This window comes from Pygoscelis adeliae, unplaced genomic scaffold, assembly GCF_000699105.1.
Source record: "Pygoscelis adeliae isolate BGI_AS28 unplaced genomic scaffold, ASM69910v1 Scaffold220, whole genome shotgun sequence".
NCBI lineage: Eukaryota > Metazoa > Chordata > Aves > Sphenisciformes > Spheniscidae > Pygoscelis > Pygoscelis adeliae.
In genome coordinates this window covers 1,794,781-1,821,619 of record NW_008824049.1, presented here as the reverse complement: position 1 = coordinate 1,821,619, position 26,839 = coordinate 1,794,781, and the positions used below count along the sequence as shown (strand labels likewise).

The window sequence follows — 26,839 nt, the reverse complement described above, 5'->3', positions numbered from 1 at the left end:
CAAACTTTCCCAAAACAGCCAGTTTTGTAAAAATCTGAAAACATTAGGAGGTGACAGATACTGCACCTGCATCAGCAACTTTTCTAAACTTTATTTGTACATTATGCATTTACAAAGGAATGAAGAAGGACACTGGATCTCAGACCTAATTAAGGTGCATAGGTAACATTTAATATTCACTGTTTGCGTTTACACACTACATGAACATTATGCAAAATCCTAGAAAAATTCCTAAAATGCAAACAGCGGTGGCTCAGTCAAACTAGAAAGGCCCTTCCCTCCTCATCCCAAATCAGGGCCCCCTCAGGAGTAAGGAACCTCAAATCTACTACCAAAATCAAAGGCATTATCGTGCATTTTATCAAGATTTTTCAGCCAGGATAATCTCACTTGACTACTAACATTTTAAAATACCCAAACAAGCCAAGCAAAGCATCTTCTCTTGTTCAGAACACCCAAGGCAAATTCAATCTAAACCCAACATTCTAGAAATATCGTGGCTTGAAGTAATGTAAAAATAAACCACTTGACAAAACAGGTCTTTTCATTCACACGTTCATTTCTTGCAGATGATACCACTAAAACTTGTAAAATAGCACTTATTCATCTTTCCCCGAACTAAGAATCTTTATAGCAACTTTCCCACTGTTAATTGATTTTTACATCATGCCAGAGTACAATACTTAATCCAGCCATACTAAGTCTACCATGAGGACACATAATAGAATTTTCTCCAAACTAACACAAGAAAATGTTATTTACTGCTTTATGTATACTCTATGTACTACAGCTACAGCTGTTAAATGAAGTTTTATAACTCCTTCACTGACTATCAGAACTTCTTAAATTCTACATTACTTACTCATCATCTGGAGTGAGCTGCACAGGTTCATTGGTGAATTGGGAATCAAAGTTATCCAGACCAAATTCTCCGGATATATTTGGTTTAAATGGAGGCACCACTTGCTTTTGCTCCATCTAAGAATAAATGCACTTAGTGACACCAAGAATGAGTTACAACCTATTGAATTATTTTTAAACAAGGCTGGAAGTTACTATTAAGTTTCTTTCGTATACTTTCTACAATCATTCTATTAATCTACTGTACTTACTGTGTGTAAAAGGGTTAAAAGATTCTGTATTGTCATTATGGTACATCATAAGCTAAGAGCTTAAGGTTTTTTAAGTTTTTACGTCATCTCTCATGCGCAAACCAAGCTGTCAAGCCATCAGTGTATACAAAGAAAATAAGCCAAGCCAGTGGGCATTCACATACCAGATCCCAATCAACATTGCGAAAGAATGGATGTCCCTGGATATCTGCAAATCCTGTTTGAGGATGGCAGCCTAAACGTTCCTTTGGATCCTGTGCAAGGAAGAAAATATTTCTAAATGGGTGCCATGGCCTACACATGAATAAAATACAAATGTTACAAATTCTGTGAGAAATGAAACACCTGAGTTACAAGGGACACTGAGGAACTAAGTTAGCATTATTTATTTTGGAAACTGTTCCAATTTACTGTCTGAAATAGGCATGAATATATGGAAGCCTTTAACTGAATTTTATATAAACAACCATGCCATCTTTCATTTTTATTCAGACCTACTTAAACATACCATATGCTTCAGAGCAAACTCGGTTAGATTACAAGTGAATTTCATTCTTTCCCCCCCTGCCCCTCCCTGAGCAGACTGACTATGCCAGGCAATCACATCGGGGTTAGTACCTGCAGATTACTGATAAATACGGTAGAAAGAAGGTTATTTTAACAAGACAATTCCATCTCCATGTATGCATATGCACACACTACCAAGGAGTTGTAACAGAAGCAGTGTTCTTTAACAGTATTACTTTCTTAGTATAATTTAACCAAATCTGTTTTCTCCTGTACCTCTTTCTCCCCACTCATGTAACACTCACTAAATAAATGCCAGCGTGTGCTCGGACAAGTCCACTACCACATATGCACCTTTTGACTCTCAGGCTAGTAAACTACCAGCAAACAGTGAGCGTATACTGCCTCTGGATTTCCCTCGATGAAGTCATTGGAAGTTGTCAAAGTGATTTTCTAAGCTGCTTCTCTTTAAGAGCCAAAATAAATCTGGTAAGTTTGTCCAATTCCTCAGATTAAAGAAATCACTTGGAGCATTTCTATGCCTTTCAATTTGAAGTTTACTCATGATCCCAGCCTGAAAATCCAGAGCTTCAGATTTTAAGACAAGTATCTAGAATAGGTCCCCCAGCCCTACTGAAATTCTGCTTTAGGCTCACACCTTTTCTACCCTGTTTCTGTATATGGCAGATAAAGTATGTCTGCTACACATCGATTCATCAACAGGTTTAAAAAAAAAAAAACAAACCAAAACCACAACCAAAAAAACCCCCCAAAAAACCCCACAGCTGCTCCTGAGAAGTCTTAAATAGTCCCCCTTTAGCTCTTACCTTATTAAGGAAACTCTTTAGAACACCTGCTGCTTTAACAGAAAGGGATCGGGGAATTCGGATCTGTTTTTCCAAAATTACTGCAAGAAAACAAAGTTCGTATCAGCCTTTGCATCTTTGAAATTAGATTAAAAGTAAGTAGAAACAAAGCACTGAAGTGTAGGAACACTCGTGGTACTTACCTTGGAAAAGATAATCTTCTGTGTTCTGATCAGGATTGTCAGAACTTCCAACAATATCAAATGGTGACCGGCCCGCCATCATTTCAAACATAAGTACACCGAGTGCCCACCAGTCTACACTGAAGCCTAGAATTCAAAGAACAAAACACCACTGAAGATGTTTTGGAGCAAAAAACCCAACGCTTTTGGGGCTAAAGACAGACATGCTTTGAGAAGAAAGAATTAGTTTGGAGATTTAAGTATTGCCAGTCTTTCTGATTATCTGAATAAAGGAGAGGTAACAATTGTACTAGACATTACTTGGTTCATTATGTGCGCAAAAGGAGGGAATGCTGTAAAAAGAAAAGGAAATGCAAAAAGTTTAAAGGTTGGTGTTATGACCTTAACAAAGGTTTAGATAATATTTAAGCCTAGTCATTACTAACCAACAGTGCATTATCCACGGCGGGGAATAAGGACAAGGAGGAAGTATGTGATTCTTAATAGTAGCAAGACAGTCATTTATGGAGCTAAGCATATCTATTCTACTATTCACTGCTAAAGAAAAAGAGATTCCAGTAGCTAGGCTGGGACTGATATAGTCTGGTTGGCCTAGGAGGTTTGTGATAAGGAAGGAAGATGTGAAGCCAGTCTGAAAGAGACAATCAATTAAAATGAGATGGTAGATTTTTGAAAAAAAAAAAGCCACACCCCACTTTTTTTTTTTAATAGGAACTAATTGTACAACTTGTTAAAAACTTAAGGGAAGAAAACAGAGCAAAGATCTGCTTGGCACGGTATTGGAAGCTTAGGAAGAAAGGATAAGTAACAGGAAACGCACACAGCAAGCCTTCTATACTCTCTTACATCTCTTGCTTCAAGAATCTTGTGGACTTCCTGAACAAGCAATTGCACAGACAATTTCATTTTTAACACTGAGATTTGTGAAAGGGACGTCTACTATCTAGGCCCTTTGCAATGCATTTATATCTAATACTATCATTGCTGCCAAATATAAAGCTCCAAAACCGAACACAATTCAAGACTGCAAGTATACCATCAGTAGTATCTAGAATAGTTATAAACAATAATAAATTTGGAAGACTTGAGCTATTCTTCAAGACTGATAAAAAGAATTTAAAATGTGGAAGGCAGGGTATCTAATTTGCTTGGTGTTATGTTTTCTGCCCTTCCTTTGAAGGGTTTATTCACTTTTTCAGACAGGATGCTGAATTAAGACTGATCATGTGTCTAACAGAGATTTATACTTTCTACTGCTAAAAAACTTAAGTAAGAAGTAAGAGACAAGTGAAAGTTATACGGTAGCAGTGAAAAATTCAATTTACCATAATCCTCTCCCCGGAGAATTTCAGGTGCAATATAGTTTGGAGTCCCACAGAACGTGCTGGTTGTGTCACCAGGCCTCAGGCCCTCCTTTAAGAAAATATGGAAAGAAAATACAGTTAGCCAAAGATCCCACACTCCCCCTCTGCTAAGAACTTCATTTTGAATTAATTTAAGTGTCCTGAATAAACTGCTTTCATTTTAGTAAAACTGTATTTAAATCTGTATTTAAGTGAATATAAAACACCACTTGTTTCAGAAGAAACAGAAGTAGGTCACATCTAGAGTCTCAAGAGGATGACACATACCTACTGACGACAACGTCTTTTAAGGTTTTAGCTAGCAAGCTCTACCACATCTCCAACAATAGGCAAGTGGGAATAACCGAGGCTTGGTGGAACAGCTTACATGCCCGGGGTGTTGCAATGGAAAGATACAAGCTTTTCAGAGAAGAGCATGGGATGCAGAATGGGGGGAGGTTGCCCGGAGAAGTTGTGCAGTCTTCATCCTTCGAACTTTTCAAAACCAAACTGAATAAAGCCCTTAGCAACCTGGCCTGATCTTATGGCTTACCCTGCTTTAATCAAGCAGGAGGGTGGATTAGACTCCCTGAGGCCCTTTCCAACCTGTATTTTTTTTTATGCTTTTCAGTTGCTTAGTCAAAATTATAGCATTTAAAATAGTTCTAATAGATCAGCATAATGGCAATTCCATGGCAAAGTCAAACCCGTGCTCCAGTGTCTTTGTAGTGACAAAGTTTTTCTAGAGAAAATGGGAAGTGTCATAGAATCCAAATGGGACCAAGTGTGACTGATATTTCAACCTCTTGCTCTTTCTGAAATCAAGCTATCTTGACTATTTCAGCCTACCCCTCACAGACAGATTGATTCAGCAGCTTTATAAAAACATAAACAGTATATGTAGGTAGTCTGTGCAGTTTGGCATTTCTTTTTCTGTTCTCCATTTGTAGAAGTGAAATGAGTATACAGCCTATCTGCACTGTGTATAAATGAATACCTTGAAATTTCACATTTAAGTCTCTGTGTCTTTTAATTTATGACAATTTCTTAATTGTTGATTTTACTGGTTAGCAAGGAACTAGAGCTTACCTTGCACATGCCATAATCTGTGAGTTTAATATGCCCTTCAGAATCTAGTAGCACATTATCCAGTTTTAAATCTCTGTAGATTATCCCTCGTTCATGTAAATAGTTCAATGCTAGACTGATTTCAGCAGAATAAAACCTAGTGTAGAAAGAGATATTGATTACTCAAGTAATCGAAACCCAAACCACAGTAATACAGTCTTGGTAGTAGGATACTTCTCTAAATATAATCCTATGTATTCTATTATTTTTCATCAGAGAAGTGGGGAAGTTGTTTATAATCATACAAACGTTTCTATCCACAGTCACTTCAAAAATTATTTTTAGTTACTATTAATATCTACTGAAATCATCCCTTTCATATCACCATCTGATATAAATCACATGCACCAAGAACTCAGCATTTGCCTGGACAGCTGGTAGTGGTTGTTGTAAGAGAAACACATTGGTATCATTAGACAGTTAAAAAAATACCACAAAAGTGTTATTCTAGAAAAAAATCAGAATCTGACTGAAGTCATCTAGGGTAACGCTAATACAAACAATACCTAAGTGCTTCCTATTACAGTTCCTCCTTGAAACAAAAATATGGTAGCTTGCAGCATTTAAATGAGGATGCAGTTTCACATTTCTTAAATCCTTAACATCTGGAGAGGATTTGCTAGCTCATCATCATAATCTCTGCACTACTGCACTGTGTCAGAAAACCAACTGTCTTGATGCAAGAAATCTGAAATTAGACATACCTGGCATGCTCCTCTGGCAGCTTTCTCTGCCTCTGCATATGAAACATTAGATCTCCTCCATTTACATACTCTATAACAAAAAATAACCTGAAACACACAGGAATTTGTTACAAATGATTGTATACAAGGCTGAAAGATGTTTGAGATGTTACAGGTCTGTTACCAAACAACGTCAATTCAACTCCTCCCATCTCTCTGGTAATATGGCTGATTTCACCATTTTCCCTCCCTTTGAATAAATTTCCACAGTTAAAAATCAAGTATAAGAAGTTTCTCTAGATAATTCCTTTACTGCTAGAGGAAAGTAAGCAATACTTCCCACATTTCTAATCCATTACAGCTACTGCTTGTCATTATTACATATGTGACTATATAAATAGACTCACATCAGTTTCTATGCATAAACCAGAAAAAAATTCTCATTTTCCTTCCTGATCCCTTTAATCTTTGTTCGTGGTTAATACTACTAGTATATTACAAATACTCTTTCTTCTCACTTCCCTCCACTAGCTTGTCACCGTTTCAAACAGCAAGGATGTTCTTTAAATATACACTAACTATATTTTATATATACTGAAAATTATTACCATATAGAATAGTAATTTATTTGTCTATTGCAATCTCTTCTCCTATACATAAACACACAGAAAAACAGTATTCATCTCTATCACCCTATTTTCCTTTTTAAAATTCAGATACTATTTTCCGAGTCTTGCTCAGAGACTCGTCTTCAGAGAATCTGTGCAAGTTTGAGATAAATTTCCTCATTTTTTGTACTTCTGATTTCTTTCTCCACCCCCCGCCATTCTAGGTTGTCTTCCACCTCATATTCTTAAGCCTTTTTTTCTGCTAGCTGCACCTCTCTTCCTGTCCAGAATCATTCCCATCATACCTACCAGTATTTTACATTCTTTTGCATCTTCCCAATCTGAAAAGCTTAGATGACGAACATGGCCTTTTGCTCATAAAATGCTTCAATGATTTACAGTACATTGACTTTCGCTACCTAACACTTAATGCTTTAAATAGGCCTTTGCTGTACCTAACAGTATGAAGTATTTTTTGAACACAACTATTTTCTTATTGTCTTATGACCTTTACCTGCTTTCTGTCTGGAAGCAAGAGTGTAGTCCGACAAGAAAGGGATGATTTGAAGCCTGTTCAAAGACGTGTTTCTCTGTCTGAACCCAATCAATATCCTATTTATTCAAGAAAACAACATTCAGAAAAGGATTGTTGCTCTTCTTAGGTCAAGTATTAATGACAATTAGCAGAAAGATATTCAAGTGTTTTGCTGTCCTCATTTTACTTGCAAGAAATTAAATATTATATAGTTCTCCAATGTGAAGTAATACAATTTAGCATACTCATTTTTTTCCTGTCTTGAGTGTCCCATACTTTTAGCCTCACTGTGTAACTACACTTGGAAATTAAAACACATGCATCTATAAAAGATAAACTGGTACAGACAAATGTAAAGTAGCATCAAGAAATGCAGAAGAAATCAATGGTAGACCAAGAAATAAATGCAAAAGCTCTTGGATAGCAAGCTACGCTTACTCGAGTCTTTTCAGAGTAGCCTGAAGAAACCTAAGGGAAATCTTCAGCAACAAGAGGTGTTTAGAAGTTTAATACTGCAATTTTGGTTAGTTTCCACTAATCACTGTATAAGCTACAAACAAATTGTTAAGATGGAGCTCTGATTTAAAGAGCAATTAAAGAATTGTGAGTTCTCATTTGTGACAAAAAAACCAAACTTAGACATGTGAAAACCAGACTCCACCCATTTCTTTTTCAGTCCAGCAAGCCAACATAATAGGAGAGATATGGCATACTGCTCCAAAATAACGAAGCAAGCCAGGCTTATTAACTTGAATTCTGCAGGAGCACTGCTGCAGAGAGTCCTGATCACAGGAGACACTGACAACAGAGGCAATGAGGCTCATGACAGAAACCACTGGCACAGGAGGGTGGCTGTGAGCTACCAGTCTGCCAATGAAGACCTCAAAACTGGTTATCTGTCTTGTCAACCTTCTATAGTATAGTATGTATAAGAAACTGCATGTATAATTTTCAATTAGCGTTGCAGACCCAGAAGCCTGGCTCCCACCTTGTGGCAGATACTGAAGCTCTTTGGAAAAGTTGCCTGATTTATTGATAAAAAGCTTGCCTACCTCATCATCATTGACGAGCTCTTTCTTCACTACTTTCATTGCATAAATGCGTTCAGTTTTCTTCAATCGAACAAGCAGTACTTTAGCATAACTGCCTCTTCCTATAACTCGGAGCAAATCAAAATCCTGAAGACCCAGACTGGAAGAAGCTTTGCCACTTTCTCTAACGCTCATTGCCTTTTCATAAAGATAATTTGAAATTAGTAAGCAGGCTTGCCAATTTTAACAACTGCAAAAGTTAGCATTTCAAATAGAACAGCAAAATTAATATAAACAACTGATTCAATTAATACTTGTTTTTCTTAAAACTGCACTGTCCTGGAAAGGAATGTGAGGGGAAAGGAAGGAGGCAGAGGAGACTTGGCAGAAGAAACAAATTAACCTGGAGGAGTTCAGAATACTTTCTAAGTCAAAGCACATCTATGCTTTCTAAATCAAAGCATATCTCAACTCAAGTTCAAAATAAAACAGCTTGCAAGCCGCACATGCGTACACCTGAGCGAGCAACCCAAATGTGCTTTATGTACTAGTTTTCAGTTTGTGACAAGTTAAATTACTAAAATCTTGAAACTGAGAGAGACAAAGGCTTTAAGATCTCTGAATACAGTTAGCATGGTTACAACACTTTACCTCTTTTTCTTCACCAACATGGTCCAAGCTCTCATGACTTGAGGGATTGTACGGAATCACTAGAGGTGCAAGAAAAATTATTAGACCAATGCGACACAACAGTATTTTCTTTCGTCTTAAAATTTCCATACACAAGAGCTCAGAGAGGTACACAATTTAAATGCATCTATTGTAAGTATTCAACACTGTTGGGTTTGGTGGTTTGGTTTTTTTTTTTTTGGTTTTTGGTTTTTTTTAAGCCATCAGAATCATTCTTTTGCAATACTGCATTAATAGTCAGTTATGGCTAATATAAAACCCTGTGATTATATTTGGACATCTCTTCAGATTAATCTTGACTCCACACACAGAGAATCTTGTGCAGAACAGTGGTTTGTTTGGTATTTAACCTGATCATTGTCTATATTTAAACTCAAACGTTAGGACCATCATTCTGACTGCTTACAAGAATGAACTTGTTTGGCTACCGATCCAGAAGAAACCCTGCTAATTCTTCTAAGGTGTTTTTTTTGTTTGTTTGATCAGGGCATTTTAAGTACACAGCTTCCTGATGAAAAAGCGTAACTAACAGCCTCAATTCTTCCTTTTTAGCCAAGCTTCTTAAACTGATAAGAAATGGAAAACTGTGGAATTTTTATATTTATATCCCCCTTAGCATTAAGAAGCTGTCTTAATTTTCTTGTTCTATGAACAAAAGTAAAGAAGGTTTCTAAAATAATTTATTCTGTTTCATTTAAAAACCCAAAGTTCATGTTTCAGCCACTTACAGTAATTTAAAGAAAAAAAATTATTGATCTTACCCGATTCTACGTTATCTGGATGCACTGATGATGGATCCATAGGCATTATTGGTTCCTGCAAATATGCACAGGATTTTTGTAATAGACTGTCCAAGTGAGAGAGACATTATTTGAGAGACAATAAATGAAATAGATGATCCCTGAGGAATATAATCTAGCTACTTTTTAACTGGATTAGTCAACACAGTTACTGCTCTAATCCATACACAATAAAAGAAACCACTGCAGTCCTTACTTTACCTATTTTCCGGAAGTTATTACACATTTCCAGAAGCTGTTGAAGTGACAACTTAGTACAACAGAGAAAAGTATAGCAGATGAGAAATGAGACAGAAAAGCTGAAGTACTTCAGCAGTACATGTATTAGCCAAATGAATTAACAAAATGTAGACGTGTAGCTGTCTGCTTTTAATATTAAACCAGGAGCAGTAATCACGTAAATTTTTCTGGGGACTTAAGAACTAAAAATGATTGAATTTCTTGGGTGAAAAGTCAAAACTTCCGCACTTCGTCTTCTGTGAAATGGGAAATAGTCTAATAATCTAACAGATGTTTAGAGAATTTACTTTACCTGTACCTCACTTTGAAGATGCAAAACAGTGTGTGTGTATGCGCTATGTAACAATATAGTGAAAGATGAGATAAATATAACTTATATTTGACACAAGAAAAAAATATCAGATGTGAAAGTTAGATGACTGTCTTGCCACTAAATTGCCATTCTGCTAAGTGATTCCCAAACTTTCTTGCAAAGTGTCACAGTAACCATTAAAGAATGATGTTTTACATCTACTGTGACTACTTGCAGACTGTAGTCTGAAAGCCATTAGTATAAAATGGGCTTTTTTGTTTGATTGGTCAGTTGTTTTTTAAAGACAGCTTTTCAGGTAAGTTTTACTTACTGGTTGTAGTGTATGACGGCCACATTCAATACTGACAAGTTTGTGACACTTCTTGTGAACAAGGAGTTTGCAATTGATGCATTTATAACCCTGGCGACCCAGGCCCCATATTCGGTCAGTGCAGATGGCACAGTGAGCTCTCTAGAATGACAAATCAACAAAACCGATTAAAGAGCAAAACGAAACAAAAGCTTTTCAGCCACATTTTCATTAACAAAGAACATAGGATAGGAGATCAGAGAGATCCCTACCGAACTTGCCACTATACCAAGAATGTCTATCTGAAAACTTTTTAAGAACGAACAGGCAGATACAATACAGAGGATATAAAAAATTAGAACTGAACAATAAGCAGCAACTGCCGTACAAAAAATGCGCATCTACACGGAAAGGTGCAGGCACAGCCAGCCTCTTCTGCTGCACACACACCCAGAGAGACATGAGCCAACTCCAGGTAAAAAGCATTGCAGCCGAATCAGCAGGCTGCTGTGACCAAGCTAATTTGCTATGTGTCTCATCATCTCTCTGTGTAGATGAGTCCTTACATTTGTACAGAGGAAGGCAGGAGAGCAAAAGCTTCGACACATTAAACCACCAGATAACAGGAAATGGGAAGATCACCACTCACAAAACAACTCAAAAGATCCATGAAAACAGGGTGCCTACGAAAGCAAGAGTGAAAAGTGATTACGCTATGGTGCCTTGACAGCCTTTGACCAGGAAGAGGTAAAAAAAAAAAAAGCCAAAGTTAGATATGAAGGATGTTCAAGATGAAGTTTAGTGGAGACAATCTCAAGCATTAAGCACACAATACACTAAGCTTAGAAAAGAAGGAAAGATTATTGAAGCTGTAAAGGAACCTGGCTTATTCAAATATTTTGGGTTTGGTTTTTTGCTGTTGCTTTTTCTAAATACAGCAGGTAGCCTTCTTGTTCCTTCGCTAATTATATTTGACCATTGCTTCTTGAAAATATTACAAATGGTTTGTTATTTTCAGTTGATTACATGCCATCATAAGCAGGCTGTCTGGAGAAACATCTCAGTTTTTAGATTAAAAGTCATGAAAGAAAAGTCTGTGCATCATAAGCGAGTTCAGACTTTTTACTCCCGGAACTTGAAGAACTGAAAATGTACTTTCAGCTCACAGTCATCTAATGCCAGTGTTTAAGTTTGCCCTCTGGGAAGATTTTAAGGGAACACAGGAGCTTTTATGTAATTGATATCATGGTTTCAGAGTATATGTAAAGTGAATTGCAACCAATTTTTTTTTTTCCTATTCTAAGTTCCTGATAATTTAATAATGATTGAGTTTCCTGAAACTACAGGGCTACCAAAAGTCTACATACTATAGACAAACAACAAAAATGAGAATAAAAATACGTTATAATTTTTCAAGGCAGTGGCATTGTAATTACTAAAGTAAGACATCCCTGTATCATGGTTTTAAGTTCCCAACAAGAATCTCACCCTGTTAAATCGTTTGGCTTGGAAAGTGTGACCGTTTGCACAATAGAGCTTTCGCCACCGGCGGGCGCCTCGGCGATAAATGGATTCTAAGAGGAAAAACATACAATTATATCCATAAAAATATAAACACAGAACTACAACATCTTCTCACGGACATTTCTGTGTAGAGTGATTTGCAGAGTAAACTTTCACTCCTGCACCTTACAGAAACACAGAGTAATGTTCAAAGTATCTTTTTCACTTTTTAAGTTTTGGAGAAAACTTGAAGTAGAATATCCCAATCAACTCAAAGTTAATTCTGTTTTTCCAAAGTTAAAAGGAACAGTGAGTCAAGAGAAGGAAAACTAACCAAACAGTACAAACACTTGTGTGCAAAGTATGCACCTACCTTACCTAAACTTGGGGAGGAGCTGTGTGGAAGGGGAAGGAGGAAAGAAGGTGAATATCAGGAGCATGCCCTGATTTATAAGGTTGCTTGCACAAATCCTCCAGCGTGTTAGATCCACAGCTGCCACTGTTTGGTTGGGTTTTTTTAATTGGTTGTTTTTTGTTTTTTTTTTATTACTAGAGGCATGTCAGGAACCAAAATTGAAAACTAGAACATACAAAACTACACTGAGATGCAAATCTATTTCTGATTCAGTCCGCAACCTCATGTTTTCAGAAAAGCAGCATTATCCATACTGCCAAAGTTAACTTTTAAGCATGCACATTTACATTTGTCAGACCTGGATATCAAGCTGACAGACGTGTGTGTGCATAACATACACATGCTCTTTTATAAAACTTTAAGACAGAGGGAAAATTACCTCTTTAATGTCTAGTACATTAGCTAACATAACTTAGAGGTTTTCAGAGAATACTCCTGATAGTACCTAAACATCAACTTAAAATGAATTAACCACAGATCTCTAAATGGTGATACAAGAAGTCATTACCATTGGTTACAAGCCTTTGTTCACATCAGTCAGCCAGCAATCTGGCAACTACCAAAAAGACAGGAATAGGATAAGAAACTGTCACGACAGAAGAGGCAAAAGCAAGGAAAGCAGAGTGACGTGGATAGTTAACAGGAATGTGGAATGCTTATTAACATGATTCAGAAGTGACAAACAACATTTATGTTCAGCAAGACTTTCTATTCCTTTTAAATATTTAATTTGTAGAGGTCTGCTTTATTAATACTCATAAGTGTAGGATGCCAAACCATAGAATATCAAAATCTTCTACAACAGGAAATCTGAATTCCTGATTTTCTGTACTACTTAACTAAAATGCCTACTTACTATCTTCTCCTGGACAAGGCATGCCAGGCCGTTCTGGTACACAAGGAAATACTGCAAGAAAAACATTAACTTCCGATTAATTTTTATTTCAGACAGAAAATAAATCTTTGGGTTAAATACGCCACTCTGAAAGGCATTCAACCATTTCGGAAGACAGCACAGACTGCATTTTCACAAAACCTTGTGCGAGACCAGGTGAGCTGAAAAGCTGCCCCAAAATCCTTTTTCTGGACATAACAACGATACGCATAAGAAAAACGAGCAAAAAGCAGAATAAACCAAGTTATTTCCTAAAGAAAGTAACCAGAAAAAAGTAACGATTCTGGTTTCTCACATGACCAATCATCACAGTCAGTATTTGGAAGTCTCAACTATAAACATATTATATTACAGTGTCCTAACAGCTACATATTATCTTGTCTACATTAGCCTTTTTTTTTAGTTTACTTAGCTTCAGTAACTGTCAGAGAGTAGTATAACTGGGGAGAGATAGCCCTGGTGCTGGTTAATCAGAAGCTTATCAAACACAAAAATAAATGGAGAAAGGGCAGATCAAAAAGCATACTGAAGTAATATATACAGAAACAGTGAAATATATATATATAGAAACAGATTACATTCTTCTTCCACTTTTTAAAAGTCTTTGTGGGAAGCTGAAAAGCTGTCTCTTCCTTCCAAATGAGCTGATGGTGAACTAGATCTTTTGCATCCTTTTAGAGAAGGACAATGTTAAGACACTGTAGTGTAACACACCCACTAACACTCTTTACAATGATCCCCTGCTTTTCTGCTATAATCTGTTAAACTGAAATCTATCTTCTACTTGTAAAAAGTTACACACAGTAAGAAAAATATACTGCAGAAGCTACCAAAATAGGCATATAACCCTGAAAAATAAAAATTGAACAATTATACATCAAACAGGGGCACAATATTGTTCTGTTCAAAACTGATCTAAAGTACTTACTTTTAGAAAAGTCAAACTTCTGACTAGTCTGGCATCACAAATAGAGCTCATCAACTTTTTTTCCTAATATAGATGCTGCTCTAAAGCACTTATCAATAACAAAGTGTAGGACACTGTACTATGAATCTTCTACCATTCGTTGCCAGCAAGCGTACAAAGGCACTTGGGATGAATGAATGAGAGACAGGGGCTGTCTTTCATTAATAAACTAACAGCAAAGTATTTTTTCCTCCCTTGATTTAATAAAGAACATTGACAAAGTGCTGACAGCTAAAAAGTGCAGTGCACGGTCTTTAGCATCCTCTTGGCAGAATGCCGCAACAGGCTTTAATTGAGGAGGCTGTGCAAAAGACACAGATAACGCAAGGTAAAAATTCCACTTATTCACAGGTACAAACATGAGAAGTAACATAGTAAATTTCACCATACCATGAATTAGAAGTTCTGAATCCTTGTTTAGTTCATACAACCGAAAGGCCTCTTCTAACTCCAGCTGAGAAGAAACTGTACATGGATCTCCTGTAGAAAGAAAAGAGAACGATACAAAACTCAGTCCAATTAGTTCTGTACCATTCAACAATTCCCTCACAGTCGGTTCTAAGATAATTATTGTAGCAAAACAGAACAACATTCTCAAGTGTGGTAGTATTTCTTTTTAACACTGTTCAGAGAGTACATCTGAAAATACAGTCATATTGAATGCTTTCAGGGAAAATAAAAACATGAGATATTCCCAAGGGGCAAGCAGATCATAATCACAAAAGATCATTGGTTTGGTCTGCTACAAGCATGGTTACACATCATTTCAGTACAGGAGGTGCAGGTTATCTTCCTGCACCTAAAATCCTCCTAAGATTCCATTTTATTTCATGGATTTTTAATTAGAACCGAGTCAATTCTATTTTCACAGCTGCTTCAACATTGCCAAGACTTTAACTAGGAGGTGCAAAAGCAGTTAAGCCTCTAGTCTTTCCTCAAACCTCAATCAAGACATTGGATAAGTCATGTAACCTAAGTGGAAACACCCCATTTTTCTGTAATTTAAGTGGAAACACCCCATTTTTCTGATTTTTAACTCCTACTTTCACACTCACAGGACTATTTGACGTAAAATCCCTTAAAGAAAGGGCACCAAGACAGGAAGAAAGTATGGGTTGGTTGTGGTGTTTTGTTTTTTTTTTTTTTTTCTTTTTTATAAAACTATTGCAGCTTTTTTTGAACATTTGAGATGGAGCAGATTATCATACAAGCATTTGGCATGTATTTTAAAGTTTCTCTGACAAGACTGCATTGGATTGCTTTAACAAATTTGTGTTTCAGAAGTAACAGTTTAGGACTGACGAAGGTCTCTTTGTAGATATCTACTTTATGTTTCTAAAAAATAACATGTAACCACAAAGGTATTTCAGAATCATTAAACAACACTTAATTACATCAGGGCAATTTTGGCATATAGGTAGGTTTAAAACCTAGGGACAGGGGTGGGTGACAAACAAAGGAGACCAAGCTAGAGATCTGCTGTATTCAGGAGCAAGAAGGACCTTAAATTCTAGCCTTGGTTCATACTCCTTCGGACACACAGCCTGTATGTTACCTGTTTCTCAAGATTCATCTGAAAACTTCATCTAATATTTTAACTGATCACCTGTGTCTGTCAGTGTTTGGAAACTGCTATGAAGACTGAAAAGAACAGCCACACAACAAAACGTTTTCTTCGGTGTCTGATGCAGATTAGTAACATCATTAAAAAATTGTCCCCTAAAAGAAGAAACCTTGTTCAAAATAATACTACAACTGAAACATTTTTAAAGCAACGTTGAATCTGAATCATCACTGCCCCAAAGAAAGAAAATACTTCTGGTTATTAGCTCAAGTTTTCCCCCCCCCTCCACCTACACAAGATGTTCTGTGCGAGAACATGGGATTTATCTCTGCCTGCTTGTACTCCAGCACGTGAGCAGAACAAGCTTCTTTCTAGCCAAAATGCCATACAGCAAGTCTACTGTCATATACCATTTCCAATTTTTAATAGAAGTACTACTTTCCACACCCTTAAGTAGTAAACTGGTTGTGGGTAAGTGAATTGGAGGAAGGCAGAACAATTTCCGCCTCAGCTGAACTGGATCCAATCTGAAAGTTTTACTGCTTTGAGTCTTTGGTCAATACCACGGTTTGAAAGTTAACTATCAACAGTCTATTAACTATTCTCCTTTTGTTTTGTACTACAAGATACTGAAATCAATACAGGCATTGCTAAGGCTTTTCAGTAGAACCACGCACCTAGCAGGCAGGGGGATAGTTAAAACTCACCCTACAAAAGTTTTTCCAGTTAATTTGTTTTGTTTCTAATGTATCCATTCTTTTCTATTGCTAAAATATTAGTAATAAATGTAAACTGTCCATTTGCAGCATTCTGTCTTTCTTTTCTGCATGTCATAATCCTCAAAACGAGTCTTTGAAGCCAGTTGTAGTCATTTTTCACCATACTGCCTCCCCCCTGCAATTAGCCTATCTGAACATCAAGCTGCCTACCCACTGCACAAACTTACACAGTGCAGAGCACGGGGGAGGAGACGGAACAACTATGTTTATTCAGACTCACTATGAGAATCAACAAACCAGTTTTTCTTCATTTGTTTCTGACACCCGTGCAAACAGTTTTGTGTTTCTTTTTGGCAGAAGAAAAGGAAGCTCTCAAGAACATACACCATGCTTCAAACTAGGAACAGAAGGTTTATAGACATACTCTTTCAACAAGTTCAGAGTAGTATGAATTTTGCAGCTAAAGACAGCTGGGATAAGTGTCATAGGAAAATATTTTCTTTTGAGTTATATAGCAAGAAACAACAGACTGAACACAAACATAAGGCTAGCATCCATCCTACAGGACACTTCAGAAGACAGAGGTAAGATGAACTGACCGCATACAGATAAAGTAGAAATTTGTCTAAAATCAAGTCAAGTTCATTCTATTTTCCAGTTGCATCTGAGCATTTTTTGAAGTGATTCCACTCAACTAAATTAGGTCTGCCTCTGTGTGCCCTTACCTCTATGAAATAGAGTTAGTTATACACAATGCTCTGCATCTTGCAAAGGCTAAAAAGACATTTAGTGTAGGACAAATAAAAACCTTAGTGACTAGGTGAATCCAGTATAGTCACGCATCTGATCAAGCGGTTTAGTCGGGAAGTAGTGAAGAGATGGCCTAGACATCATATCTTGTCTTACACTACAAGAAGCAGGGGTAGTAGTATAACAAGTACCAGTCCACAGTTACCTCATGCTACTATTAAAGAGTGAACTTCAGTTTTAGTGAAGAGGATGTGATACAGGAATTTTCCAAGAAAGCAAATTATGAGTTTCTAGAAAGAATACCAACTGAAAACACTAAAGAGTGGTGGAGAGAAAGGAAGAGAGGAGGCAGGGGTCTTGGCCATGCATTGTAGATGCAAGAATTACTCATAATAAAGACAGGGGGATTTTTTTTTTAAACACAATCCTCATTGCCAGATTAACTTTTTCTCCACTGACATTAAACTGGAAGTTAATGATTGAAGCAAACACAGATCGCTTATGAAAACTGAATCCTATGTGAATACATGAAAATAATTTAGTCAAACTGTAGCATTTCTTTTTTTAAACCTATCATTAATTAAAGAGCAGAAATTGAGAAAGAACACAGTGTTGCTTCAAGTAAACTATTGAATCTGCACAAAATTTTCTACAAGCGTTTTATTAAAACAGATATGTACTTCTTACTATGACTTGCACTGCAGACTCTTCCCCTTCAGTGAGGAGTCTATCTTCCTCAAGATAAAACAGAACAGCCAGCTTACTATGAAGTAAATGTTCAACTCAAATAGCACCGCTGCACAGTTGTCATAAACATCGTTCGTTTTACCTTACTGCACCTGTCTGGTATAACTAACTTTGGAACAATGAGGGGAAGAAAAAAAAAAAAAAAAAACAAAACCTGCTCAGATTCCCAAGACCACGTAATCTTCAACACACCTGCCCATATAGCACTTCCAAAAATCAACTTTGGTCCATGTTTAGCTTTAAGCTCTGAATAAACTGGCACTCGCCCAATTTTGAATGGGAAAGCTGTGAGAAGGGGAGGAAACCGTTCTATAAGCACCATTTATGCTGATCACTGCATACAAATACTAACCACCGCCGACAAATCACTGCACATTATGGCCTTTTATGTATTGCATCAAGTACTTAGCATGCTAAAATAACTCAACAGCTATTTCGTAATTCAGACATCTCTTTGGTGTAGCTCAAAACTTATGTGTAGAATACACCAATTCCACAAAGAAAACAGGAACTACAGATAACCTTTTCAAAAAATTACTAATATATACATACAACTCAACTGGACTACATCTGTTAAGGAAAAGGGAGAACAGACACTGAACTTTTTTTTCCATCTGAGGTAAACTTTAACATGGATAATGTAAGCGCTAAAGATGACAAGAGTTCTCAGCCAAGGTTGTTACTGCACTTTGATGAAAAGTTACTATACATCATTCAGACAAGTAATTTCTCTTTTAAAATTTAGAAAATTTTTATTAATAGCTATGTATTAATAGACTTTAGGTTGCCAAAGTAACAGCTGATACAAACACTCAACATATAATGGTTTTGGTTACACATACAACTCAACTATATATTGTATCAATATTTTAGATAAATACTGTAATTTGTGTAATTTAAGGTTAGTTTAACTCTTTTTCAAAGATTTAAGACTTCAGGGGAAGCAGTCTTCTTCAGCAGTGTAAGGGAATACTTTCTAATCCTTTTGCAGGGAATCCTAACATTGAATTCACATTTTAGTAGTCACTGAGGTTTTATTTGATTTAAAAAAAAAAAAAAAAAGAGCACTACACTAAGCAGTTTGAAACAACATTTTCATTAAGATATACTTACAAAGGCATGGGATAACCATTATTTTTGGAGTCAGATTTACTATTTCTAAATATATACTTACGAAGTATGTTTTATAAGCTTATCTTATGAAGGCAGAGGGAAAGGAAAAGATGAAAGGGAGAAGAAAGCTAGAAAGCTGAGCAACATATTGATCAGCATTGATTTACCTTCTTCATCAATCCATTTCATGGTGAAAAGCTGTTCGTTGTCAAAGGAGCACATGTCTCGAACTTCATTGCACAATCCCTCAAATGAGATGGAAGGTTCGAAATACGTTATCATGATGTCCCTGAGCAAGAGAAAAATAAATTTGAGAAACTATACCGTAATATGTAGCACTTCATCATCACCTCTAGCACCTTCCATATACCACTAATATAAAAACCATCCCTGCTGCAGCCTCCTAAAAAAATACTGAAGTAAAATAAAGCACATAAGTTCCCTTCCTATAGCAAAGTCAGGCTGCAAGTGATTTTTATTACCAACTACTTGACATTTAATCCACCAAGTATCTGCTTAAGAAAAGTTAAGATTTAAACCCCCAAATAACTATGAAGTGAGTTGCAGCAGATATTAACCATACACAGAAATGAGATATATTATACCAGTGGAAATTGAAGAATGAAATGCTGCAAAAATTTTGAAGGACATTATTAACATATTGCTGATTTTGCTTGCTCTTTAACAGTTATTTTGTTATTAGATATCAAAATGCTTAAGAACGTATATATCTTCTCCAATTAAATTTTGATTGTGTAGGTGTTATGAAAAATATTAAAGAGGTTTCCTAGCGGATATGGGGGGATGTTCCAAATATCAAAAGTGTCTTTAAAGAGAGAGATGCAGGACGCTTCACTGCAATGACAGGGAAGGTTCACAGAGAGACATATACTTAGAACTAAAATTTACTACTTTACTGTTATGCAGAATGGGTATTTCTGTTATAATTAAGATTAAAAGTTAGTTAAACTAGTGTTTTAAAAATGTTAACATAAAACGCTGACCCATTGTCTTGGTATTTGCTGGGCCTTAAACCGGAAAAGGTGACTCAGGGTTGCAGTCCTTTAAACAAAGGATTTCAGTGATACAGTTCAGCAGAAGGTGAGGGGGGGAGGAAGAAGGAGGAGAAAAAAAAAAAAAAGAGAAGGCTGTTTACAACACTACTCTTCAAATATCTCGTACAAGTCCAATGTCTGAGCTATGAGACCGATCTTCCCATAAAAACCTCAGCTAGTTGGGATTTGTTTCAGTTGGTGCCAGCCGCCAGCACTATTTGGTGGGGGAAAAAAATAACTGAAGCAACAAAGTTTATATCTGGTCAAAATTCACATCAACATACCTACCGGACTGAAGTGTACCTATGCAGCAAGTTAAATGTCTTTAAATCATCTTATGCATGGGCAGAGTGTTATCAAGAAGGTGACAACATAATATACTGTGGTCACTGAACCTGAATCACTTTCAGGAATGGCAGAGAACACACATGATAAACATGCTTGCCTGAGGCTCCTTTAAGTTCAGCAGCATGAATAAAATAAACTAGCAATTTCTAAGCACTCTAGAAGAACAGCTAGCCTATTTCTTCATTTATGAGCGTGATCAGAGTTAGCTTAATTAGGGGGAAGAGTCCAGTAAATGGTTAGGATACTGAAATGACACCTCATAAAGCAGTCAAAAAGCTGGTACAGTATCTGGTTGAGGAATCGCTCCTCCTCTTTCCACATGAGACAAAATGCAAAACAAAACAATATTTGGACCCCAGTATTTAGACACAGTACAGTACTTTGGGGCAAATGGGGCTTTGTTTGAAACACCCGATTGCGCCCATGCCACAAGGCAAACTGTGTTCTCTCCGATACAAAGTTCTCCCTTTGCATCCTCTCTCAAAATGCACAAGCTGCGAACCCAATGCCAACGTTTGTCTCTATGAACTAAGGTGGATTTAACAGTGCATTACTGTTACTGAGACGCAGGCATCAACCAAAGAGAAACCCACAAGGCTGTATTAGGAGGCAAAGTCTTAACCTGTATTTCCTGTTTTTCAGGGAAGGAAGTAAGCCGCTGCTTAGTTAGCAACTTCACTGATTTTGTGCTGAAGTTTACCATCCCTTCATTTATTCACATTTTAGCGCAGATATATTCACTTTGGAATATTTTCTTAAACAAGAAGTTAAGTTCTGAAGGGCGCTGAGAAGTCAGAGTTAAGTATTTCAACTATTGCAGTTTATTCTGTGATTGAACTAGTCAGTAATGGGAGAGGTATGTTAAAAGCAGCAGTGACTACATGACTACTATGGACAGACAAGCAAGAAGAGTTAGGTGACAGACCACAGCCCCAAGAGACAGTAATCACTGATGCTCTAGCAAAAACTGAAGATTAAAAAAAACTTAGTAAAAGCTGTTCAGCAGTTTTTCAAATTTGATAATTCAAGTCCACTTAAAATAGATTTATCTGTACTACAGTGAACAGAAAAAGTCGCAATATTAAGATGTACTGAACAGCCCAGGAATCTCTCCGTATCTATAAAGTAAAAGCTGGTACCAATTGAAAAAACCCTCTTCCTACTTGTTCCTACCTTCAAGTAGCAAAATAGTCGCCCTTCAAATAAAAGGAGAGTTTAATTATTTCAGAATTTAAGCAAGTTGTCTACATTACTACTCTAATACCTCCAACAGGACATGTATCAGACAGTTATTAGATACATTTGGAAGACCTTACCCCCTCTGTTGTAACAAACACTAACCGGTCTTTCAGAGAACCCTAGCTAATAGCAATATAAAAAGAGAAGTATGTAAGTATGAATAAAGGTCTACAAGCAACATTTACCACGCTTTTCCTAGAGATGTGAAGCCAGCTTTGCATAACACAGAAACTGAAAGATTACAGGTCTTTCTACAAGCTTTATTTTGCCATTTTAACTGTACTGATGACACTGACATTTTCTGCTGAGATGGGTCTCACTTCCAGAGTGGTTCTGCTATCACACCTTTGCATTATGTGGTGTTTTCCACACTTCTTGCACCTAACACCGCATTGGTGATGTCTTCATTAGGAAAAAGCTGTATTCACTCAAACTAAGACGTAAAGTTAAACTCTACTGAGAAGAAATTTGGCATTTAAACAAAAATGAGTAGGCCAGGTTAAAGAACAAAGGAAAGTTAATGTGGACCATAGCCTGCTGCCTTGCATGAAAAAACAAAATGCTTTCTTTCACTAAGACGTGGGAAAAAATTTCTTGACAATAGCCCTTTTCCTACTGATGAAGATAAGCTTATGCACTGCTTTTAATAAGCATATTTGTTATAAAGCTATTCTAGGACATAATATCCTTACTTGTCTCCTCATGAGACACACAGGTAATTAGAAGAAAACCTGATTCAAGCACACCCTTTGCACGACCACATCTGGATGTGTCAGTTAACTCTTACTATGGAAGCACCAGATTTTTTAGAATTTGTTTTAGCATTATTATAATAGGTCTTAATCAGACCTGTGAGTAAGAAACATGCAAATAAACAAGAGAATACTTGTCCTGAATTACCTTCAGTTAAAATGTTGTTATTTATATCTTCCATAAATATTAATAAAGGATCATTTTATCCATACTAATAAAAGGCCTGCCTGAATCAATACCCTGCAAATGTAAGAATCAGTAAAAGGTAAGCCATAGGAAGACTGAGAAAATGCAAATAGTAAATCTAAACATCAACACTAGAGAACAGATTTTAAATATCTCTAGAAGACCATGAACCTCATCACTATCTTCCCCACCTTTCCTCTGAGATCAAACAGCTTCTCATGCCTTTTCTTTTACAGATCATCCAACAGTCTTAACATCCTTTAACAAAAAAACCCCAACACAAACAAAAAAATTAAAAAAAAAACCACAACAAAAAGATGCCAACACTTAATTGCAATTCAATATCCGTAGCTCATGTTTCACTTTTAAGTTTAAACTTCTGAGAGAGAACAATCCACCGTAAGAACAGAAACTACTGCTTTAGATTTTTCCACCTGCAGCCTAATATGGCTATCATATATTATGTATGTGGAAATATACAGATACATAATCAGATATTATCTACATATCCATATATTTATTACACACCTGGGTCAGTCATTAAGGCTTTTGATAATGTCTCATTATAGCTCACTGAAATTAACCCATACAAGACTCCTGGAGAATTCTGCTGTTTCAGTATCGTTTCAGTACCGTAAGGTGCAGGCACTGCCATTCAGAACAATTTGAAGCATCTCCTTCCCCAGTGGGAAGTCTGAGGTCTCAAATTGCCTGCTCCTGCAATCTGTTTTTCTGGAAAAAATATATCACCAGGAAATTAAATCAATGTTGAAACTGCAAGAAGGAGTGAAAATGTCTTCATAGGCTTAAACCAAAGCTTTCTTAAGCTGAACGCTCTCCTATGTGGAACTTGATCCTCAACAGACAACGACAGACATTGAGCCGAAGAACTGATCAGAAAGTGCTCAAGACGGAGAATGATATAAAGAAAGGATGCAAGAACTCAAAAATTCTTAAGAAATTAATTTCCTGGAAATATTTATGGATGTACATTTTGATTTTACAATTAAAATTGAGCTCCCCCCCCCTTTCCCACTCATGTAAATGCATTACAATTAAGAAGCAAGTTTAACATGTATCATGAGAAGACTGTCAGGAGTATTCTTCATTTGAACTAAATCAAACTGAAGGTGGGCAAAGCATTGGTAACCTATGCCTTTAACTGTATTAAAAGTCTAACCTACATTACAGCCCACACAGTTAAAACAGTGCAAAATCTATGTCAGGCACTGGAAGAACGCCAGCTAGCAGTTCTAATAATGACAGAAAAGTGGTTCTTCAAGTTTGTTGTGTTTTTGGTTTGGGTTTGTTTTTTTTTTTTAAAGTCAACAACATTAATTCTACAGGATTCCTAGTGCACAAGCAGTGTATTATTCCTACCTGTTCTCTACTGCTACAATGCAATCCTCCCCATATGTATTAACGATATAATAGCTTCTTGTACTGAGCTGACGAAAAGCATCTACAACAAATGAGTTAAGACAAAAGGTAAACTTTGAATAATATTAGAAAGCTGAAGAGGTTGTAACTACAGATGCTGTTCAGTGCCACACATATGAAGCTGCTACGCTTTGTTACTGTTATCAACAAAAAAGTATGTAAACATTTGGTGTAATAGAGTAAATGCCTAAGAACTCACTCAGGAACCTCTATTACACACACTGCACAGATTATGGTAACTCTTTAAAATAGAGATTATTTTCAGCATTTTAAACAACCAGCCCTATGAGAAAGATAAGCATGGCTTACCTGAGAGAAGGAAATACCTGGATAAACTCAACCTAATGCCCTAATTCCCAGGTCTCTGGGAATTCCCATCCTCTTATTCTCATGATCTCTGTTCATTTTAGGAAAATTTTCCTTCCTGGTTTTACATATGTCATGAATTTAAGATAAAGAATTACCACTGCACAGTTGAATGAAACAAAGACCCTTCAAAGAGTTCTTCATGAAAGTCTTTGTCTTGGCTGAGAAAAGCAATTAGGCTCTTGGCCAGACCAAGCGATGTTTTGGGGATTCAGGTTCAGCTCTTTGCTCCAAGTCAGTAAGCACGGCGTCTCGAGCCCCAGGCGAGTATCCTGACTATCAGATTCCCAACCGTTTCAAGAACAAATCCATGCTTCTGATTTGCTCGGTTTTTTTCTTTAACCAAAAACTCCTTCTGGAAGTTGAAAAGACCTTCCTAGCATGACTTTCACAGCAACTTCTACAACCCACTTAAATGCTTCTATTAAAACAAAATTAAGATAGATTAACATTTCCCAATTAACACTATTTCCTATTAAATCCTCTATCCAGCTCTAATCTTGAGACAGTTTATTTGACGAAAGGGGAAAACGTTGCCTTTGATATCAGCATTTAGACCCTCAGTCTCCAAGTCATTCCAGCGTAAGTGCAGGTAAAGTGTTTTGCTTTGATACCCACTTCTTGACAGTGCTAGTCTGAGAAGCCGGAATGAGACCTTCTGTTGTAAGAAAGTGGAGAGAATAATTTGTTTAGATCTCAAAACACATCATCACTAAGGCATTCAGCTTGTTAGTTTGTTGGTATTCACAATGGTTAACCAACACCCTATATGATTCAGTGTCATTATTAAAAGTAAACTGATAATTGCATTAACAGATAAAAAGTCAACAGATGAGAGTCAAAAGAAACATTCCAGTGTCTGTGAAATTATTACCTAATATTTAAAGTGTCATGAGCCAGCATTCCTGTCCAATGTAGCAGTTTTCCTCACTCCCACAACCCTGAGCTGCTCTCTCTCTCTGTTCTTGCACCATAGCCTTCCTGTGCTAAAGCAAGAATTCATGTGATTGCATGTGGAAATGATCAAGATTAAAACTGACCCAGCAGAAGAAAAATAAATGGTTTTAACCCAGAACAGTTCCCACTTTAGTTCACTGCCTGACCAAATGAACACTTCTGCCAGCTGATAGCCAGGGGCACCTCCACATCCTTAAGAAATGGTGGATTAAAGGGTCTGTAAAACAAAGAGCTTAGAATTTCACATACTATTACTTTGACAGTGTTTTGCACGTCCTTCAAAGCCACAGACTGTGCCAGTCTCTACAGTGCTTATATAGACTTTTGTCAAGAAAAGCCCCAAAGCAGACACAAGCCAGAAATCAAACATGGTAGCAAATACCAAACGCTCAGCATAGTTTCCATACCTCTCCTTAAAATTATAAAGCTAGAGATACCAGATAATTAAGTGTATAAATCTTTTCTGGTACTTAACACAGATAACTGGAAGGAAACTGTCGAGAGTATCATGTGTTCAATCTTAATCCAAAAACGCAACCTACATTTTTTTCTGCTTAGATCACCTCCTCTTAAGCTTAATGGCCCAACGAACCACTGTCAAACCTTGCACTCAAACTTTAGGTCCTGTAGCTGTTACTATTTAATAGGGGGTTGTGAACCCAAAGCAGAACACTTCTTCTGCCTTATATGTTATTGCTGGTCTAATTCAATGGCTCTCCAACAACATTCAGATTTTCATTGTGCAGACCTCTAGCATTTTTTTTTTTTTACAGCAGAAGCATAATCGATAGTAGATGCGTCTTAGTTACCATTCATAGGCTCCCTCAGAAGTCACTCAGTCCCTGGGAAACAGCCTAAAAACTGATGAAATCAGTTTTCATCCAAACACTCTCCTCCTTTAGACCTGAGTATCACTTAACACGCAGGGACCAGGACCAAAGCTGGACCCTGAATATATTTTTTTAAGTATGAATTTTGGCATGGGACTCCCAATAAGATGTTATGAAGGAACAGAACAGGCACTTATCACTGACAGCAGGTAAACACCCAGGGCCTCGGGGTGCGTGGGAAGCAGGGTGAGCGGGGCAGAGGAGGTCCCTCAGGTACATCCTTGTTTACGGGTAGTGCCACCGCCGGAGGACGGAGACCCGGCGGAGCTCAGCCCGCCCCCGCTCCCCGCCCAAACCCGACCCCCGGGGAGAGGCTCCTCCGAACGCAAGTCTTGCCAGCTTCACCCCGGTTCAGAGCCGCGCTGGAAAGCCATTTTAGCGCGGCTGCTTAGCCGTGGGGGTTTTCTTCTTCCGTCTTTTTCTTTTCCCCTACAAGTAAGCGGATATCCAGGACTTGAGATCTCAACGTTACAGTAAACGCACGGAAAACCTGGTGTTTAAAACGTCGCTCTGTAAGAACCACCACTGACGGCGGCCCGCGGGCAGTAAGCCCTGCCAAGGCAGACGGCCGTGCTCGGCTTCAGACACCGGCGGAGCGCCGGGGGTGTTCTCAAACCACCGCACCCCGGCGCTGGAGGGGGGCC

The 26,839-nt window shown here is 37.3% G+C and overlaps 1 protein-coding gene across 1 annotated transcript; it reads right to left on the bottom strand.

Moving 5' to 3' along the window:
• Positions 1–858: 858 nt before the first annotated feature.
• PRKCI (protein kinase C, iota) lies at positions 859–19,243 on the bottom strand. Its single transcript, XM_009333574.1, has 16 exons — positions 19,129–19,243; positions 14,459–14,548; positions 13,063–13,113; positions 11,777–11,862; positions 10,310–10,450; positions 9,408–9,462; positions 8,608–8,666; positions 7,978–8,154; positions 6,905–7,002; positions 5,804–5,890; positions 5,061–5,196; positions 3,954–4,041; positions 2,629–2,754; positions 2,447–2,526; positions 1,277–1,366; positions 859–978 (listed from the first exon to the last, which is right to left on the bottom strand). Exons 1-16 carry the CDS (start codon positions 19,241–19,243, stop codon positions 859–861), a joined length of 1,599 nt encoding a protein of 532 aa, XP_009331849.1.
• Positions 19,244–26,839: the final 7,596 nt, after the last annotated feature.

What these genes read in the sequence shown, in the direction of transcription:
- PRKCI (XM_009333574.1), bottom strand. Translation starts at nt 19,243, where the DNA reads ATGATAACGTATTTCGAACCTTCCATCTCATTTGAGGGATTGTGCAAT. An exon ending in GCCTTGTCCAGGAGAAGATA is followed by an intron (nt 11,863 to 13,062) that starts GTAAGTAGGCAT and finishes TTTTCCTCTTAG; the next exon opens with AATCCATTTATCGCCGAGGC. An exon ending in AGCTCGTCAATGATGATGAG is followed by an intron (nt 7,003 to 7,977) that starts GTAGGCAAGCTT and finishes TTGAATAAATAG; the next exon opens with GATATTGATTGGGTTCAGAC.